Source organism: Hippoglossus hippoglossus, chromosome 18, assembly GCF_009819705.1.
Source record: "Hippoglossus hippoglossus isolate fHipHip1 chromosome 18, fHipHip1.pri, whole genome shotgun sequence".
NCBI lineage: Eukaryota > Metazoa > Chordata > Actinopteri > Pleuronectiformes > Pleuronectidae > Hippoglossus > Hippoglossus hippoglossus.
In genome coordinates, this window is record NC_047168.1 from 12,726,686 (window position 1) to 12,746,499 (window position 19,814).

General features: G+C 42.5%; 2 protein-coding genes across 5 annotated transcripts; one reads left to right on the top strand and one right to left on the bottom strand.

Annotated features, from left to right (window-relative positions):
- The first annotated feature begins 45 nt into the window (after positions 1–45).
- On the top strand, positions 46–9,768 carry f13a1b (coagulation factor XIII, A1 polypeptide b). Of its 4 annotated transcripts, XR_004611923.1 has the most exons (16): positions 118–216; positions 3,015–3,232; positions 4,027–4,215; positions 4,650–4,898; positions 4,990–5,108; positions 5,179–5,286; positions 5,528–5,702; positions 5,907–6,045; positions 6,530–6,633; positions 6,732–6,820; positions 6,952–7,105; positions 7,535–7,810; positions 7,946–8,106; positions 8,218–8,354; positions 8,945–9,221; positions 9,355–9,768. XR_004611923.1 is itself a non-coding variant. In XM_034568833.1 (15 exons), exons 2-15 carry the CDS (start codon positions 3,052–3,054, stop codon positions 9,084–9,086), a joined length of 2,223 nt encoding a protein of 740 aa, XP_034424724.1. In that variant the 5' UTR covers positions 46–216; positions 3,015–3,051; the 3' UTR covers positions 9,087–9,221. The 4 variants fall into 4 exon arrangements, 2 of the variants coding, with proteins under 2 accessions (XP_034424724.1, XP_034424725.1); XM_034568833.1 differs by lacking the exon at positions 9,355–9,768 and having other exon boundaries at positions 46–216; XM_034568834.1 differs by lacking the exon at positions 9,355–9,768 and having other exon boundaries at positions 46–216; positions 7,568–7,810; positions 8,945–9,194.
- Positions 9,357–18,968, bottom strand: LOC117751828 (protein mono-ADP-ribosyltransferase PARP14-like). The gene is made up of 15 exons (XM_034568785.1): positions 18,492–18,968; positions 18,278–18,393; positions 16,046–17,032; positions 15,720–15,953; positions 15,255–15,476; positions 15,114–15,168; positions 13,974–14,111; positions 13,079–13,141; positions 12,819–12,995; positions 12,547–12,729; positions 11,742–12,347; positions 11,504–11,637; positions 11,211–11,394; positions 10,671–10,965; positions 9,357–10,421 (listed from the first exon to the last, which is right to left on the bottom strand). Exons 1-14 carry the CDS (start codon positions 18,661–18,663, stop codon positions 10,673–10,675), a joined length of 3,564 nt encoding a protein of 1,187 aa, XP_034424676.1. The 5' UTR covers positions 18,664–18,968; the 3' UTR covers positions 9,357–10,421; positions 10,671–10,672.
- Between the last annotated feature and the right edge of the window lie 846 nt (positions 18,969–19,814).

Consider the following 19,814-nt stretch of genomic DNA (forward strand, 5'->3'; position numbering starts at 1 on the left):
GACCACGACAACACTATTTCCCTGCAGAGGTCTTAAACACAAACACACACACACACACACACACACACACACACACACACTGCAGGGTATATAAGCAGAAGCAGAGGACTCCCGGTCGGAGAAGCAGCAGCAGACTGACTCCAGCCAGCAGCAGCTCCTCTCTCCAGCTTCCTCTGAGTCCAACGCTGCGTTGAAACAGACGCAAACATCTCTCACGTAAGTAAAACTTCTGCTTTAATGCATCGGCTTTTATTGCAGCAAAATTCCTCACAAGTTCAGTAACTTCATCTTCTTTATATCTTCCAGATGTGACGATTGCAAATTAATTAGCTGATACATCTGAGAGTCGTTTAAAATATTTTGCAGCTCTTGTGCAACGCTTGAAACAAACAGATTTAATTTTTTGCTGCACTGAAAAGCTCCGTTCTGCTGCTAAACCCGTTTCTTCTGTGTCAGCATTTGCCAGAGTTGTGTTAGAAAACACATCCGTGCATATATGTCACGGAAGTGTCTAACGAATAGAAAAGAACTTGGTTGTACTTGTACTTAAGTATTTCCATTTTATGTTACTTGAACATATACTTGTATTTTTTCTTTTCTTGGAAACTTTGTACACGTGAGCTTCCCATGTACAAGTTACTTTTATATAATATGACATTAAAAAAAGATCAGGGTTCACAGCTACAACATGAAACTGCTGCTGTCCTGCTAATGCATCAGTAACAATAATCCACACTGTAGATTATTTAATGCTCTGTTGTGTTCAATGGGATAGAAGTTTCATTCCTTATTTATCTGTACTTGTACTTCTAAGTTATTTGAATATATTGAGATGAGACAATTACAGACAGAAAATCACAAACCAACAATTTCAACATTTTTGATAATCAATCAAACAACGATTAGTGGTTTTCTAAGTTAAAATGCAGAAGTTCCCTGCTACTCAAATGTGAGATTGACAGCCTTTTTTTTTTTTTTACTTTGACCGTTTTATAGCAAACTGACTATAGATATTGTTGGATCAAACAAGAACTTTGGTGTTTGAGGTTATTTAATGGAATAGAATAGAAAAGCAGTTAATAAAAATAACAATTGGTTATAGCCATGTTAATCCACCACAACAGTAAGGGAAGTGCAAATAGCAGAATGTCGGTGGGAGTCGTATGAGAGAAACGATTTATTTCCACCAAAATCATTAACAGAGTCTATAAGGTGAAAAACAACAAACATGAATGAATAAAAACTACCTGGCCACTGTGGTTATAAAACAAACTGTTCGAGTCGGACTCAGTTCTGGGTGAGAACACATCAAAATCAACACAAACAAAGACCCTCAGTGTTCTCACTCTGACTCATTTAGCTAAAAATGACATCAACCCCCTTCAGCCCACACGGGGTCCGTCTAAAACGGGCCGTCGTTACAATGATGTAAGCATGTGGTAAGACTGATTTAACCATTAAACACACAAACATCTGTTTTCACGAGATGCTACAAACACCTGCCCGAGGAGTGGAAAGGCTCCGTGTTACGTAATGTGGGCGAGTGCTGGACGAGGAGGGAAGTTTGGGCCGACGTTTGGCTCCATGAGTCATTCAACACAGTGAACGCTCTGTTTTCACCTTCAACACCAGCAGAGATTTGCTGACGTGTGTTTTCTCTGCGGCTCAGCACAGCGACAACTGAGCAGACGAAGAGAGACGGACTTTGTTAGTTTAAATAAATGCAAATGTTTCCATAGTAACATTAGGTCCTATGAAATAAGTAAAGTCACAATTATATTCAAATGTTATAGTGGATGATTATTTTAACTGATGCAACACTACTTTGTTGTAGCCCGTTTAAAAAATGTCACAATTTTATGTTGCTGGGTTTGATCAATAACAATGTCTCATATTCTTTGACATTATTATACTTTTATATGTAAAATAAAAAATCTGAAACTACTTTTGTAGGAACTAAAACTTTCATATAAATGCAGTTGAGTGCAAGTATAATATTTGCCTCTGAAATAAAGGGGAATTGAAGTAGCAAGAAAACAGAAATACTCAAGAAAAGTAGCAATTTATTTTAGTTACATCCAACACTTCGACATTTCTGTGACACACGTGAGTAGTGTGAAAATTCAACAACCACAATACAGTTTGTACTACCACTGGGACTGTGGTTAACAGTAGTACAGCTCAAGTTATTGCTACCATCAGTACTCCTACAATGTGATTTTTTACAGTGTATGTTATTGGTGTCCCAGTTCACTTTCAAAACGCTTGAGTTCAATTTTGTGCTCATTTGAAAACTTTACACGTAAAATGTGATAAATAGGAAGATGTAACATGACGTAACTTCCTAATAAGATGACATCCCACTAAACAAAACCCTGTGATGCTGAGCTTTGTCTTTTAATAGACGTGATTAATGGTCTGTGTTGAAACTGATCTTCCTCTCTCCGCGACCACGAAGTCACGAGACAATATTTGTGAAGTGAAAATAAAGCATGAACACTTTCTTTACCAGCGTCTCACAGGAGGAGCAGTGACTGTAGAACTCATGTGCAGCCCAACACACAAACACACATGTTAACACACATGGAAACACATGTTACATAAACGTCTTTGAAACGGCTCTTTGTACTTCTCAAAGCATATTGGAAATTTCATCATTCATAGACTGTTACATTTTTATTCACTTTACTTTAATGGCTTTCCCATTTTGAAAACCCTTCTTTCATGAATAAAAGTGGTCTCAGACACACAGACACAGACACACACACACGTTTCCACTTGTTCCACAGATGTGAAGCAGATGAGCATGAAAACACCTCCTGCAGAGATGAGTGGAGCATGATTGGAATTCTTTAGAAACTGCACATATAAACTACAAAGACGCAAACTAGTGTACAAGCACATTTCAGACATGACATCAAAGGCAAGGGGTGTGTGTAACCCCACGGAATCTACGTTTTTCTAATAAATATGTGAGAAACAATAAGGAAACGTTGTCCTTTCTCCTCTTCCAGTCCTGAGAGGGATCATCCGCCCTGAACTATCGCCACCATGTCTGATCAAGGTGCCACCGCAGTTCCGTCCGAAGCCCCCCCTCCACCCTCTGGGCCCCGTCCCAAGGGGACGAGCCGTGGCCGCACCTCAGTTCCCATGGCCAGCGCCAACTCTGACTCCACAGACATCCCTGAGTTTGAGTTCTTCGGAACCCCGAGAGGACTTCCACCTCTGACCGGTAAGGGGGCAGTACTCATACATCTTATAGCATTTTTCTTTGTAGTATATTTACCCTCAGAAAAAAGATCAAGTGTTAATGGATGAAATTTCCTACATAAGAAAGTTTAAAAAGAGAAGAACAGATGTCACAGTGCATCTTGGCTGGAGGAGATAAAGTCCTTTTCCCAGCAGTGACACAGTTTAAAGTAACTCTTACACATGACTGACACATGATTGACGTCCAAACAGGATAAATCCCGCTGACTTCCTGCAGCTCGTCGCCATGCCGACGCCTGTTTTATTGTGACAGAGCGACCGGGAGATAACCAGATGTTACAGGAATTTATTATTATGCAATGTCTATTGCACATGTGGTAAATTAAATTATAGCAGAAAATCTAATTGAAAGAAAATAACAAATGAATAAACGATGAGGTTTTTTTGTTAGTTAACAAGTTTCCAGTTTTCAGAAACTTACATTTTTCCACCAAAGTACATATTTTATTAACTTAAATGATTGATATCGATAAAGAGAGATACTGAGAGGTGTGTTTTGGCCTCTGTGATGTGATATCAGGGCAAATATCTGTATAGCTGTATAGAAATAACCTATTTTAAAAAAGTTTAAACTCATCCTCATCACCTGTGAAAATGAATCATTAAATTCCGTTTTTTCCTTCAAAGTAAAATTTTTCGGCATATTTTTTTTTAAGTGGACAACATGAAGTCTGGGGTGAAAATGGGGAGACTTGAGAAAAATGAGTCTTGAAAATGGTTTGAAGCTGCCCTCACTCCTCGCCTGTGTGTGTTCAGAGTTTCTCGACATCACCGAGGTGGACATGATGAAGGAGCCAGATAAAGGCAACACAATTCAACACCACACCGCGTATTTCAACACCAACAATCTCATCGTCCGCCGGGGACAAGAGTTCCAGGTCAAGGTCACCTTCAACCGTCCCTACGACGCCGCGAGCGACAAGTTCGCTGTGGAGTTTGTCATCGGTGAGGCCAGTGGACTGTAAAGAGTGACGTGACGTGCTCTCCTTCTTAATCAATCAATCAAATTATTTCTTAGTAGCTCATAAATTCAACTTTTAACCTCATGGAAGTTTTAATCTGAAATTTGAAATCGAATTTATAGAATATTTTTTAACCAGTTTTCAAAAGTTTAGTTTCATTCCATAGCTATTAAACAACTTTTAACTAGTGTACAGTTTATTATTGAGGAGAGTCGTTTTCTTAAGAATTGCCACAACAAAACTTTTTAAAATATTATTTTTTCATCACTTTTTAGCATCTTGTTATATTTAATTTAATTTGATCCTGTATTTCCCTATATATTTTTTGTGCAGCAACTTGTTATGTACTTGAAATATAGTGTTGATCAAAGCTTTTTCACGTTTACCTTCATGCAGTAACTTTGCTCTGACACCCAGGCTCCAGCCCTCAGTTCAGCAAGGGCACCTACATCCCCGTCTTCCCCACTAAGGATCGTCAGAGCTCCTGGAAAGGCCGCGTCACAGACAAGTCAGGCAACTCGGTCACCATGGGCGTCACTCCTACGGCCAACTGCATTGTGGGGAAGTACCAAATGTACGTCGCCGTGGCGACACCCTTCGGCATCCGCAGGACGACGCGGGACGACAGCCGAGACCTCTACATCCTCTTCAACCCCTGGGTGGCAGGTCGGTTTAGGCCTCACCTCATCAACACTTTGTTTCCCGTTGCTTGTATCTCACCTTGATGTTCACAAACATCCTCATGACCTTCTGTCAGATGACGCTGTGTTCCTGGATGATGAGAGGGAGAGGGAGGAGTCTGTGATGACTGAGATGGGGATCATCTACCACGGTGCCTACGACGATGTCTCGGAGAGAAACTGGAACTATGGACAGGTTGGACACAAACTGATCAACGACTTTAAGACTTTTTTTACCCACTAAATTTTCAAACCTTTCCCTTTAGTTTAACCATGGAGTCCTGGATGCCTGCCTGTACATCATGGACAGGTGTGAGATGCCCATCACCAACAGGGGAGACCCCATCAAGGTGACCAGAAAGGCCTCTGCTATGGTGAGAGAATATTCATGGTCATTGTTTGAAGCAACACTATGTAACTTTTACTGAGCAACAGCGCCCTCTGCAGACACAAGGGGTGATTAATTCAGTTATCCCACTCACTGATAGAGATGATGTAATAATCAATTTATATTTATGACTTGATAATTCAGTCAAAAGGAAAAAAGTTATGCTAAATTGCAGGAACTTGTAATAGCTTCATTCCACTGTGTTTTATTTGATTTGTCGTTCTCAGCTGAACTCTCGTGATGACGATGGCGTGTTGGTGGGGAACTGGAACGGCGACTACACCTACGGCGTGGCGCCCACCTCCTGGACCGGCAGCACAGAAATCCTGATCAGCTACGCCAGAAGCAAGATGCCCGTCTGCTACGCTCAGTGCTGGGTCTACGCCGCCGTCTTCAACACCTGTGAGACCCTGAACGGATATTTTACATTTTCCACTTCCTCTGAGTTAAATGACCTCACGTTCAAGACAGAGACGTCTTCATGAGTTGGTTCAAAGGAGCCACGTTGTTCTGACTAAACTTACACCAGGCAATGTAATCAATTATCAACCACCTCTTGATTTTCCGCTTTTGCTTTTCGTTAAATGTTTTGCCCCCGTGTCCCAGTTCTGCGCTGTCTGGGCATCCCATCCCGAGTCGTCACAAACTTCTTCTCGGCCCACGACAACGACGGAAACCTGAGGACCGACATCATCCTGGATGAGACCGGCAGGATTGACCGCAACCGCACCAGGGACTCGATCTGGTACCACGTTGTCCTTGACATTTTAACTTTTTAAGACATTTTTGTTCTCCTGGTGATGGTGAGGCTACAATTGTCAAATTATCTGTGAAACGCTTTTATTAATTTAGTGGTCTTTACCATTTTAGCACCAAACCCCCATTTCAGACTCTGGTCTGTGTTCAGGTATCTTAAAAATAAATGATGAGATTTTAATGAAACCTTATTCCTTGTCTCCAGAGGATGATTCTGAATGTTTTTGGTGACTCCCTGACCTTTTCATTTGGCAATGACATTAATCTGGCACATTCATGCTTCTCAGAGGATGAACCATATTGAAAACATAATCAATCAGATTTGCTGGACACCTTCAGGCTTCCGTAGAGAAAACTGTATGATTTTAATGACCTCATTTAGCCAGAACTAGTAAAACTATGAGGATGACAAGTTTAGATAATGATTCATATAACTTCCTGATAATATGTAAACTAATGTTTGTGATTGTCAGGAACTACCACTGCTGGAATGAGTGCTACATGTCCAGGCCAGATCTCCCTACTGGCTTTGGAGGTTGGCAAGTTGTGGATGCGACACCACAGGAGACCAGTGATGGTACATGATGATGATGATGATGATGTGAAATATCTGCTTGCTTTAAATACAGTGCACTGATGATCAGTATTTAAACTCCTCTTCCATGATTCATTCAGGCATGTACAGATGTGGTCCTGCCTCAGTCCACGCCATCAAACATGGGCAGATTTGCTTCCCCTTCGACGCTGCCTTCGTCTTTGCCGAGGTGAGTCTGGTGCTCCCGCCTGCAGCACCTAGGAAAGTTGTTATTTCACACTGTAGGTTCACGCTGTAACCGTAAAATTCCCTTTGCCGGGGGGGTCAGCCTGAGGTTTTGTGGTGCTTTTCTCCCTACAGGTCAACAGCGACGTGGTGTTTTACTCCCGGAGGAAAGACGGGACCATGGAGCCAGTCAAAGTGAACCGGACTCACGTCGGCCGCATGGTGTTGACCAAAGCTCTTGGAGACATGACCAGTCGCGATATCACCGACCAGTACAAGTTCCCTGAAGGTCGGTGACCCCATCCTTTTCTCTTTATCTAACTTCAAAACAGGCACCGACATGAATATACTAAGTCACACTCAAAGCAACACCATGTAGCTTTAACTGAGCAACAGCGCCCTCTGCAGCCACACGCGACATGTGCCCCCAAGAGGCTGCCGTCTGAGTCCAGGTTTTTAGTGTGGGAATCAGCTCCAGTTGGCTTCATTCTGGTTCGATTTCACCCTGAGCTTTCACTCGGAAAAGAGACAAAATACTCAGGCCAATGCTGGTTGGCTTCATTTTACGACAAATTCTGACTGCTTAAAGCCCAAATCCTTTCGTTACTGGGGGAATGAGAATAGTTTCCTCTCAAGTCAGGAGAAAGTATTAAAACTTCCAGATGGTGATCAGAGAATTCATTCATCCCTCTACATTTATTTCAATCATCCAATACAGGCAGTGCACAGGAGCGGACCGTGCTGGAGAAAGCAGAGGAGTACGGCTGCAAACAAGAGAAGTCGGACCCTCCCCAGGCCGACGTGGACCTGGTCCTGCCCACCATGGAGATCAGCATGGGCGACGACTTTGAGCTGAGCCTGGAGTTCGTCAACCGCAGTGACCAGCAGCGAACCGTGGACGCCTACATCAGCGGCAACATGGTGTATTACACCGGAGTCACCAGCTCTGAGTTCCTGTTCCAGACTCCCTCAGTGATCATTCAACCCAACAGTAGTGAGTCCTCTCCCTCAGAAATCTGGGAATTGTTTTGCAGATGCTTTGGGTTTTATATATTGTGGTTATAAAAGAAAAAGATGCATGCACTTAATAAGAAAAAAGAGAGCAGCGTTGTGTTTTTACCTCCTGCAGCTGTGAAGGAGTTGGTGGACGTCAAGTCAAAGAAGTACATGAAGCATCTGGTGGAACAGGCAAACCTTCACTTCATCTTTACTGGGAAGGTCGAGGAGACCGGCCAGATCATCACCACCATGAAAGTGGTCACCCTGCACAACCCCAAAATCAGCGTTGAGGTCTGAAATAATCCGTTTCCCCACAAATCAATTTGGGGGTACACGTCCTGCATGACCGAATTTCACTTTAAGCGGTTGTTTGTGTTATTTTTGTTCCTGTGTGTACTTCAGGTATCCGGTGGAGGCAAAGTCAGTGATGAGATGATGGCGAGGGTCGAGTTTACAAACCCCTTCACCTTCAGCCTGGACGACGTCTACATTCGCATGGAAGGACCCGGGGTCATGGCGACCAAGTCCAAATATTACAGGTGAGCTCTCAGGCCAAGCCACAACATATCTGAGTGCAAGCGTATACAATTTGAGCAGAAGCGGAACCGTTCTCAGCAGGAGCAGGGGCTGGCTGAGTGCGAGAGCGGGGTTTTTGAGAGCATTTTAAAATCTGAACGTGAAATCAACAAGTCCTGCTCTCAAACTAAAAGATGGATAATGAATGAAGATAGGAAAGAAAACACATAGCTTCAGATATTTCATATAACTTGCATTCCTGATTTCATATTCAAACACAACAAAACTTAAACAGCATTTTTTTATGTAAGTTACGGAACAGATGCTTTTTATTCACAATTTCATTTCCTGCAGAACCCCCAAAGAGTAAAAACATGAAATACTAAGACTAAGTGTGAAATTCATTATTTAAAATGTTCTGTTATGTGGGTGTAAATGTTGCGTGCGTATAAAATGTCCTTTTCTTTAGCGACACATAATGAATGTATGCAATAACCGTAAAGTGATGGGTCATGTTGTAGTAAAGACTTGTTTACAGCTATGTTTGGTTCCTTGTTTAGATTTTCTGGGGCTTATGCTTTATTGGTAACACTGGAATGTTTCCTGGTTTCAGTCTGATCCCAGGAGGCTCCTCTCTGACCTGGACCGAGTACTTCAACCCGCAGAGAAGCGGCTCCACCAGAGTGATCGTCACCCTGGACTGTGCCGCTCTCAGGCAGGTCTCCGGCCAGGCGTCCATCACCATCCAGCCCTGAGGGACGCCACAGAATCACCGATGTCCCACATCATTTAACTCACCTACACTTTAGCCAGAATATAAACCTATAATATAGACTGTAGGTTTACAACAGCTAGCATTTATAACACAAAGGGGTAATTGAAATAGTTTTGTCGTGTTAGGAAAAAGACAGCTATGGGATTTTTTTTTTGTATGATTACAAACTAGTGGATCCACATAAAATGTTCTATCGTAGTGAATTTTGTCTTTTTGACCATTTGATAGCTCAAATGTTTTCATATGAGGATTATTTCTTAAATTTAAAGCTGCAGTAATCAGGTTTATTTCTACTGGGGAGTAGAATTACTCCAAAAATATCTAAACAGAAATATGTTATTGTCTTGATAATTCGATAGGACCTGGATTTATCAGATAGGAAATGTTCCATTAAAAATAATGAGCTAAAAAAGGCTGAAAAGCTCAGTGGGATGATATTTGTCTGTGAATATTAGCAACTAAATTGATGCTAATGTTCAAATTTCATTTACAAAATACTGATTAATGCAACTTTAACTTTTCCACTGGAAAATGTAGCCCTGCTATGCAACAACAATTACATTTAAACTGTTGTATTTTAGTTAGTGTTCTGACAACTCTTTATATAAACGTGTACAAGAACAAATGCAACCATCAAAAACAATAAAACATCCAAACCTGCATGGTTTTGTTCCTGTGATGGAAATTCATCTTGAGAGTTGAAATAATGAGATTCTCAGACTGGAGTTGCCTTTGAGTCTTTTTTAATAGTAAGCTCTGCAGAGGTTACACAACAAGCACGGGTGCCCAAAGTGGAACTGCCCCAAAGTCGAAAAAAGCCAGTACTTATACATAGAAGCGTTTCAGGAAACATAAAATCAAAAAAAAGACAGGAAATCATCATCTGTGTCTATCTGCTGTGTCCGTCCGCTGTAGCAGTTGGAAGAAAACATTACCGAATAAGGCCACAAGGTCACAGCAATGGTCAGTGGAGTTTTCCATTTCATTCCCAATGACTGCGCATGAATGCAAGTTGTCGTGTTGCTTTTTTTTACAACATCTGAAACTTCACAGTGGCACCATCAGTGATTTAACATCTTTTATTGAGGCTTAGATTCACATATAAAAACTGTGGCTTTAAAAACAAACTCCAAATCACTCATAATTCCTCACTGAAGAAATGAAAAACCCCAAAACCATTATTCTACAGTTAAAGTGCAAAATACATAAGCTTTCCCTCACAGTCAGCTGAACAGGGCCGTGCAGAGACCTTTAGAGGGGCAGCTGCTCAAATTTCAAAAGGGGCACATGGAAAAAGGCTCATATGCCGACATAACTCAAAGCTACAATTTGCTGTTGAGGGGGTTGCTGCTGTCAGAGGGCTGCATTGATCTGAGACTCTAGACATTAAAAGGAACAGAGGAGAGATATCAGCTGATTAACAGGTTATGTGACCGCGACGAGATGCAAACACTGCTGACGGTGTTTGGAACTGGCTCACTGTGACTGACTCGGCAGCTTCACAATCCTTTTTGACCTTAACCCCAGGCTTTTATTAGCCCCGGATGCAAAAGTGAAAGGGGGCATTTACCTGCCCAGGATGGTGATGCGGTAGTCTGGGTACGCTTGGTTGTCATGGAACACAACGTACATGCTGGGGTTGTCCATTCTATCCACCACGCTGTCGTAGCGGTCATGTGGCAGCAGGATGTCGCGAGGAGGAGGCACCTTCATGTCACTTTTGCCCTCAGTGTAGATGCCGGTCAGAACTTGAGCCACAAAAATTAGCTGTGAGCCGTCGTCGGTTGGCATGGCGTAGGTGGGGTGGGCTGAGTAGCTGGCATTTACGGAAAAGTAGGTTCCTTCACCATAGTGAGTTGCTGAGAATAAGAGAGAACATGGACTTTACAACAAACACCTCAAACTGTAACAATAGCATGGACACAATGGACGAAATGACAGCTTCTTAAAAGCCCTCTAGAGGCTGGCCACACCTCTCTTTATTTGTCTAGTACGTTTGGTTTCGATTAGTTATGTAATGCTGTATAAAACTCTATAAATAGGTCACTTTCTCTCTAAACGTTTCTTTAAGTGTGACCTGTAATGATTACAAAAAGATCAGCACCGTTTTGTCCAGCAAATCTCCGGTTGAACCCCGTTTTCATGATGGAGTCACAGTTGTCCTGGGTCGTCCCGTGGTAGAGAACCTTTTCCACTTCGGCGCCCACGTGTGCATTCTTATCAGAAATGTGTTTCCTCTGCGCTTCATAGGCCCGACGCAGGTGGACATTCTGCAAACGCTCGATCTTAAAAAACAAACAAATAAATACCCAAATTGTGAAGAAAATGTACAGAAATGCACATGATGTAAAAAGTAATGTAGCTGCTGCCTCTGTCTGAGTGGACACCACCTACCAGTATCCTGCCCTTGGGACCAGTTTGTCTGAAGGCCTCCTCCACTGATCGGTACTCTGCGGAGGACTCCTGCAGGGTAACCACCTTCATATCCTCCCTGGCAGCCATGTTGTCCCAGTACAGAGGGAGAGTGAAGTCTGGAAAATGAAAAAAAAAGAGAAACATGTTATATATTTGATTTTCAATCAAAAGAACCCTTTCATGAATTAGGGTTAGCTGAATACAATTTGTATCCTCTCACCCGGTAGATTCTCAAGTCGTTTTATTTTTCTTGTCTCTCCAGTTACTTGTCTTGTGGCCTCCATCTTCTGTAGATCCACGGTCCACTGGTTGCTCTGTTCATCCATTATGCCTCCCGCTAGGTTGTTATGTTCCAGTCTGTGATTGGCTGTTTTTGGAAATCTCTCCCAGTTGCCGCTACTTCCCAGGATGCACCAGGCCACACGATTGTGCAAATCCTCCTCCTCCCTGACTATTACCTGTCTCCTGAGGCTGCTTAACTGAGATTCTTTAATCATCTGCATCACACTGTTCACCCCATCTTTTAACCCGCTCACAGTCATGTTGCCCTGGCCAGACTGAATCTGCAGACCCTCCTTATACACCAGCTGCTGCAGACGCATGATGTCGTCCTCTGAGAGGCTTCCCACCTCCTCGGCCGTGAAGGTATGAGTCAAGCACTGATCCTGATACAGTTGCTTCAGCTTCATCTTGGCATCTGAGACGTCCTGACTAAAAAGACCCAGGAACAGGAAGACAGACTGCTGAGTCTTGAAGCTGGTACTGAGGATACTGGGTTTGGTGGTCACAGACCTTTGTGGATTCTGTTGTTCATGAGGCAGTGACACTGTGGGATCAAAAATCAACATCAAATCAATCAATGATGAAACTAGAATCACCTTCCTGTGCTCGCGTCCCTCCACCAACCAGTGCGGTTTCTGTCAACGTGCATTTTTTGCAAGAAAGGGAAGGAAGGACTGACCGACAACCTGATAACACAATACAAAACAACCGCGAAAAGAAGAAGGCTGTTTCTGAAAGTTCACCTCTGTCGACCACATCAGTGGAAAACACCTGCAATGCCTCCTCTTTGAAGAGCAAGAAGACTTCGTCGTCAATCAGGACGAGTCGGATGTCAGTGACGCAGCGTAAGGGAGTGGACGATGCAGCAGTTTTAACCCCTCGGAGAATGGCCTGCGCTACGACACCAGCGCCCATCCCACCTTGTCCTGCACAAAGATGTGGTGTTAACTGACATTTAAAAACATTTAAATTAAACCGACGATGAGACTGTTGCATTGTCTGGCACAATATTTACCGGCACAGATGGCAGGAATGGCTATGGACCTGTATCCAGAGGACTCACAATGTAGAATCAGGTCACACACCAGACTCTCAATGAGGCCTGCGTCTTTTAGTCCACACACATGTAAAATGGCTTTGCAAGGGAATGATCCTCCCTCGGTCTGGAAAATTGATCCTCTGATCACTTTTGCTGCACATAACAAAAAAAGAGACAAAATGACTTAGAAGCTATTAAATATGTTTCATGGAAATTACTTCTGGATCTTTATTCACCCGCTTTCACTTGGGCCGTCACCGCTGGTCCAGCTACAGCTAGAATGTCTTTGCAAACACCATCTGAGGAATAAATAATCATAATAGAACAAGCTTAAGTGTCTATAGCCATGCTACCGTCTCTGTGAACATGTACAGCTGATTAGCCAAATGCCAATGGAACCATGCTCATGTGCTCACTATGCCAAGGACAAGATGTTGTTAACCAAATACAAACCAGGCTAGTCATTGGTTGTGCAAGTTTCTGGTCATAAACCAAGGCAGTGGACGGATTTTTAATTTTAATTTAAAAGTGATGTTGGCACCATTTTTTTTTTTTTATTCATCCTCTTGGGAACATGAATATGAGTAGAAGACCAGATGATCATTGCAGCAAATCTCAGAGACACAGGAAAAGTCACAAGCGGAGGAACATGTATTTTTCTAATTTCGCTTTTTGACTTTAGTCCAATTTTTTTAATTTAATCAGGTGATTTGTTTTTATTTTGCATCTTTGGAATAAAGTCAAAATTAAAAAAATCTAAAAATAAATTCACGGGTAGAAGAATATTTCTAAATCTTGATGTTAGTACATATGCCTCAACAAAATAACTTGGTTCTGTAGATGCATTTGTGAAATTGTACTTAATGTTGAGATGTTTTGTTGTAAATGAAAACCTTGACCGATGGGTGACACTAAGAAAAGTAAGTAATTAAGATTAGTTTTCAGGACAAGAATAACTGCACAAAATCTCATGACAATCCAATCTGATAAATCATTAAAATATTTCTGTCAGTGCGAAAGCAGTGGACCTACGAAAAGACACGTTACGTCACAAGGCTAAAAATAAAAATATCTTTACAACAGCTCCTTCCTGGTCCCTCCTGCGTCTGTGCATCAGCAGCTCTCACTTACAGTCAGGAAAATGTTCGAAGTCGGTCGAGTTCACAATTGCGTCAGTAGTCTCATGAGTGATGTCACCGAACACCACGTGTAGTCTGACCCCAGCTACGACCATCAGAGTGAGGACATTGGTCGGGGACCTGAAGATTACTGACAGGAAATAAAACAACACAATTCATATTTGTTTGGAATTTTATCTAATAGTTGATGCTAATTTAAGTAAATGGTTTTCCTTGCTGTATTAGTATGGAGGAAGAAACATGAATTAAGTATAAATAAATGAATAAATGCATAAAAATATAAGGAAATAAATACAGAGAAAGGCGGTCCTAACCTCAGTCTCGTGCAGGATTGGTCACAGGAGTGTGATGATCCAGTTCTACTACTACTGCTTTTCAATGGTGAATGTTGTCTAGTAGCTGTTTGCAGTGTTGAGCCAGTTCACACTTAAAAGGAACTAGTTCACGTTCAGAGTTCTTTTTTTATTTTTTATTGGGATGATTTAGGGGAGAAGTCCTGACTGTGAGCGTCTCGTGTTGTACTGAGCACAACATGTTGACGAGTCATTTTTCATGATGTTTAAATGCAGCCTCATAAACTCTGGAGCGAATCAAACAAACACTAAGTTACCTCATGTGCTGATCAGGTCCTGATAACTAGTGATGAGTGTTTATTAGTTCCAGTGAGAGCAGAGAGGAGGAGGAAACAGAAACTCCAGCTCGGTACAAACCAGCTGCAGCTTCTGCTCTGATCACTGAGCAGCTGATCACTGAGCAGCTGTGACCAGAGAAACTCTGTGTTTCACTTTTCTTCTACAAAGTCACTGACCGGCTGCTTCACGGTAACGAGCTCTGATCTCACTGCCTGTGTCTCTCTGAGCGAGTGAGTGGGGGGGGGGGGATTCCCTAGGAATAGATTGCAGCTGTCTGGATCGCTCAGTTCACAAATCCTGCTCGAGACTGAGGACACGACCTCCTACCTCATTTACATATGGACACAGAAATACAGAAATAAATAAATGAATTTAAAACATTTATTCATTTCTGTATTTATTTCCATATTTATTTATTTATGTATTTATTTATACATTTATTTATTTGTACTTAAGTCATGTTTCGTCCTCCATATATTTATATTAGCTGTCGAGTTTACCTTGGCCTCCGTGCTTCATATTTAAGCTGAGTGATCTGTAGACATCATGGTAGCACTGTAGATAAAAATGCTGATATCAAACACTTCCTTAGCAGTAAAACATGCATGTGTCTAACTACTTGAAGTGTCAATAGTCAGTACCTTAGAGTCCGGATAACCAGGTTTAATGACCACATAGATGTTGGGGAGTGAACCGATGAATCCCGATGATCCAAAATGGTAAATGCTCTCGATCAGAGCTTCAATGGCGGCACAGAGCGGGTAACCTAACGCAATTCCAGGTCCAATCATTGGAAAGGCAACTGAACTCAATTCCTGCTGCACACAGAGGTCCAAACATCTCTTCAGACCATATCTCAGAGCCTGGGACAAAAAAAGTTGATTAGTTTTTGTAGATCAGGATAAGAACCATTTCTCTGTCCACATCTCTGTCTTGCTTATTTAGCCATTTTTCTCCCGTCTACTTTCGTAACCTCTTTTTTCGCTGGCTGTAAGTTTAACTTTTTCCCCTCCATCCACTTCATTGCCCTTGAGTCATGGATGTTGAATTTGCTTCCATCTTTAGCCCTCACCGATAAAGTTATTTTGTAAGTTCTTTGACGTTACCTGCACACTCTGCCCTCCGACTCCATCCCAGGGCAAACACTCAATGAAGAAGAGCTTGTTGCAGCCAAGAGATGCAGGCGCAGCGACCTGCAGAACATCTCCAGGGCTGACGGTACAATTTGCAGCAGCGTCAAAGTTTGACTGCAGTGTGTTCCCTGCTTTGGTCAACAGATTCTTTCCCACTTTAGTTGAAGTCAGCTTTTTGTGGAGCATGGGAACCACCAACACGTTCACCTGTGGAAATAAGGGGAAATATCATGACTGTGCAGTGTTGCATTGCTGCGTTAAAAGCTGAGGTAAAGTAGAATGGAATAAAATAGACAAACCTGTTGATCCTCCAACATGCCAAACTTAATCTGCAGGTTTGTTTGGTTGGCTGCAATGTTCTTGACAGGGGTGAGGCAAGATCTTTCACCTGATTTCACACCCTGATGTTCCCTGATAAGGACCTTACAGGAACTCTGTATATGATCTTTGCTTATTTTTCCCTCTGCCTGGAAGTACTGCTGAGCCCCTGGTCCGTCTAGAACTAGTGTGTCTGATGTCAGGCGGGACAGAGCGGAGATCAGGACCTGCTTCACCCCATTTACGTGACAACGGGGACCAGACAGGAGCACACAAGGATTTGGGGTAGTTGAGGTTTTTAGCATCACTTTCGTGTGTTTCAAGCCAATCAGGTGTAAGACTTCATCCAAACAGTCAACCAGTTCAGGAAATGGTAAGTTCAGACTTTCTTGTGTGGGGATCTGGTTCATCTGGTAGTCACACAGAACCTTCTCCAGCTGGTTCACATTTTCACTGAAGCCCACCAGTCGAACTTCCATCATTGTGGTTCCCACTGGGATGAAGCTGATATCCACTCTGATTTCTCCAGAGTTTGCCACGTTCTTGGCTTTGATGAGCATTTCCTTTACCTGGTCCAGATCTGGAGGTACAGCTGCGGCGCCCTGCAGCTTCACAGTCTTCACACTCAGGTTTCTCTTCACTGCTTCTTCAGCTTCGACCATGGCTTTGGAGGACAAGCTGGACAAAACCAGATCCGACTCCACCTTGAAGGGATCAGGATTGATCAGGATGTCCTGGAAGCGAGTCTCGTACTTGGAGATTGCGTCCCTAGATTTTATGAAGGCTATCAAATCCGACGGGAGATTAACTCGCTTTTCCAATACCTGCTTCTTCAGATTAGACATTTGTGTATTTTCAGACCTCATCACCTTCTGAAGTCCCTCCATGGCGATCATGAGACTGTGGATTTGAAGTTCTGGGTCAAACCTGCACATTTGTCTTTCTTTTGTGTTTGGTTTTGTAAACATCTAAAGAAAGGAAAGAAACCCATGAGTTTAAAAGCAATGTTTTTCGAGATAATGTGACAATTATGTTACAACAGTCAGCACAATCTTGGATGTGGATTATAAGGTCCATGAAACTGGCCGGGCCACACAAGAGGGTGTTTACTCTGATCATGACAGCAGCAGATGAGGTTTCAAAAGGTTTATATTCAGTGTTGGGACATGGAATTTATGGATACCCTTCGGCCTACATGTGCAGTCAAAAGCCTTGAGCACATGTTCTTTGTCCTGGAAAAAACCAGAGCAAGGCCTCCCAGGGTGCGCCAACGTCTCACAGAGGTGTGAAAACCCCCCCAGGGACACAGGTTTCAACTCCCATTGGTCACTCTGGACCCCATGACCTGTGAGGTCACCGGGCCAATATAAGGTCTGTTCCCCCCATCTTCTACCTCTTTCTACAATCCCTTCCGAGAGGGGAAGGCTGTCCAGCCTCTTCCCATCCAACTCTTCGAGAGGGGCTCAAAGGTGCAGCTTCCAGCTCATCTCACCAAGGAAACCTCCTCGCAACCCAAGCTCTACCAACCTCCTAGCAGCGACAGCGATGTCCTGCAGGAAAACTTCAACCAGCAACTGAGCTGCCCAGCTCAACAGAACCACAAAGGCAGGAGCCACAAACCAGCAAGATGACTTCACAAAACTGCGAACTGCACAGCAACTCTTTTTCCCCTTTCCACGGACGGATAACACAACTGGGCTTAATAATTATACTAGGCTAAGCAAGACTGTTTATTCGATTCAGTGTGATGTTTATAAGTTTGATTTGTGTTGTGATATTTTGGTTATAAGTTATTCGAAAGTAAAGTTAATGTTTGTTTGTTTGTTAATGTTTAATGCTCTTCACAGACTTTCTGTGCATTACACTCTTTCTCTAACTTGGCACAAACACACACACAGACACACGCATAAATCTTCACCTAATTAAGTCTGACCCCCGCTACATGTTGTAAAACATCCCAATAGGGGGGGGAAGGGTGTTATCTCTTTGGCCAGCCGCCATTTTGGAAGCACGCTGACTCACACAGACACACACACATGCATACTCACATACCTATCTTTGTTTAGTAAGTACACCGTTAGTAATTTGTGTTTTTATACTTTATTATATTCATAATAAATGTTTTTCTTTTGATAACCAAATTTATTGAATGCCGAAAGGCACACCATTTTATGGTATCACGTTTAATGCATTGTTGCACAACATCAGCTCACCGGTGTCGACGGCTGATCAGGTTTCTGTGATGAATCGGTTTGGCTCATGGTCAGATGTCGTTCTCCGGAAGGTAAAGAGACCATGTGAAGCTTCTTCTGCAAAACTCTTTCCTGGTCTGTAAAGTCCAACATCACAAAGAAACACCTGCGTTTCAGCTCAAACTGCAAAGTTTGTCCGACAAATAGCAAATTGAAAGACAAAATGGCTCCTCACCTTCTTTGTCCTTGAAGCAGATTTTGTAGACATCACCTCCGACGGCTTGAATTGCGGCACAGTCACCTCCCCCAGAAACTCGTCTTATCTGAAAGTATGTACTGACCTTCTTCATCTCTGTGTCTGTCAGACCTTTGGCTTCAAAGAACAATGGATATTGATATTCGTCCATTTTAAACCACAACTCTGAACACAGGAAACTTTTTGGTGAGTACTCTATCGCTGTTCTCTTTCAGTCACACCTGAGTGCTTTTCTTTTCTGCCTTCACTTTCCTTTCCACTTCTTAGGAGAACACACCCCACTGACTAAACTAGTTCCAGTTTAGCTTCCGGTCGAACTTTCCCCTGTTTGTCCTGTTGAGCAGACGTAATAATAATGATTATTGATCATTGCATAGATGATGATGTTGATTAGTGGTATAATGATCATTTTTTTCCACCAGTGACGATGATGATGATGATGATGATGTTAATTTGTAAATTTAATCAATTTCCTATGTGATCTCACATTGAAAAAATATATACAAATCAAAAACAAAGATATACCATCACATAGTTGTAGTGTGAACCTGACGTCCTGCAGCATTACCACACCAGGCCACTAGATGTCCTACTAGTGCTGTTGCAGATATATATAAATATTATATAACCTCATGTTGTCATGTTGAACAATTCGGTGGAGTTAATAGTCGCTTCATTTATATTTCTCTTACTCATGTGGTGTTATTGTGTCTGTTTTCTGTAAATTTGCCGGTAGAGCTTCAGCGTTTAGGATAACGATTGTGATAGAACGGTTTTATTCATTTATTATTGACATTTTCAAACATAATGAATGTTAAATGTATTATCTATAGATATTTCTCATGAGGATAAAAGTCTTGGACGAACCGGAACGCACTTATAGGGCTGAACGGGCCAGGGGGGGTCATTCTGTTTGAGGAGGATGTGCCAAGGGGAACTTGGGTTGACCCGAGGGAACATGCAGTAAACAGTGGGAGCAAGCGAGGGGCACTTACTGGGGGCCCGTCAGATGACCACAGGGCCATTACAGGAGCTGAGAAACTGCTCAATCACGAGATGCCTCCGTTCGAGAAGTTCTCAGAGACGATGCTGTGATTTCCCTTTTATTCTGAGCCACGTGCCTGAAGGTACAACTTGTGTATAACAAGGGATTTTGAGCACTATGCTACCGAATGTTACGAGTGGCTTCACGTTTTAGGATCAGATTAGAAACATCGTGAGCTGAAGAGCTGGTTCCAATGAAAACCTCAAGTCCCTGATCATGACTGTTGATGTTTTAAATAAATTAAGAATCCCAGAGCA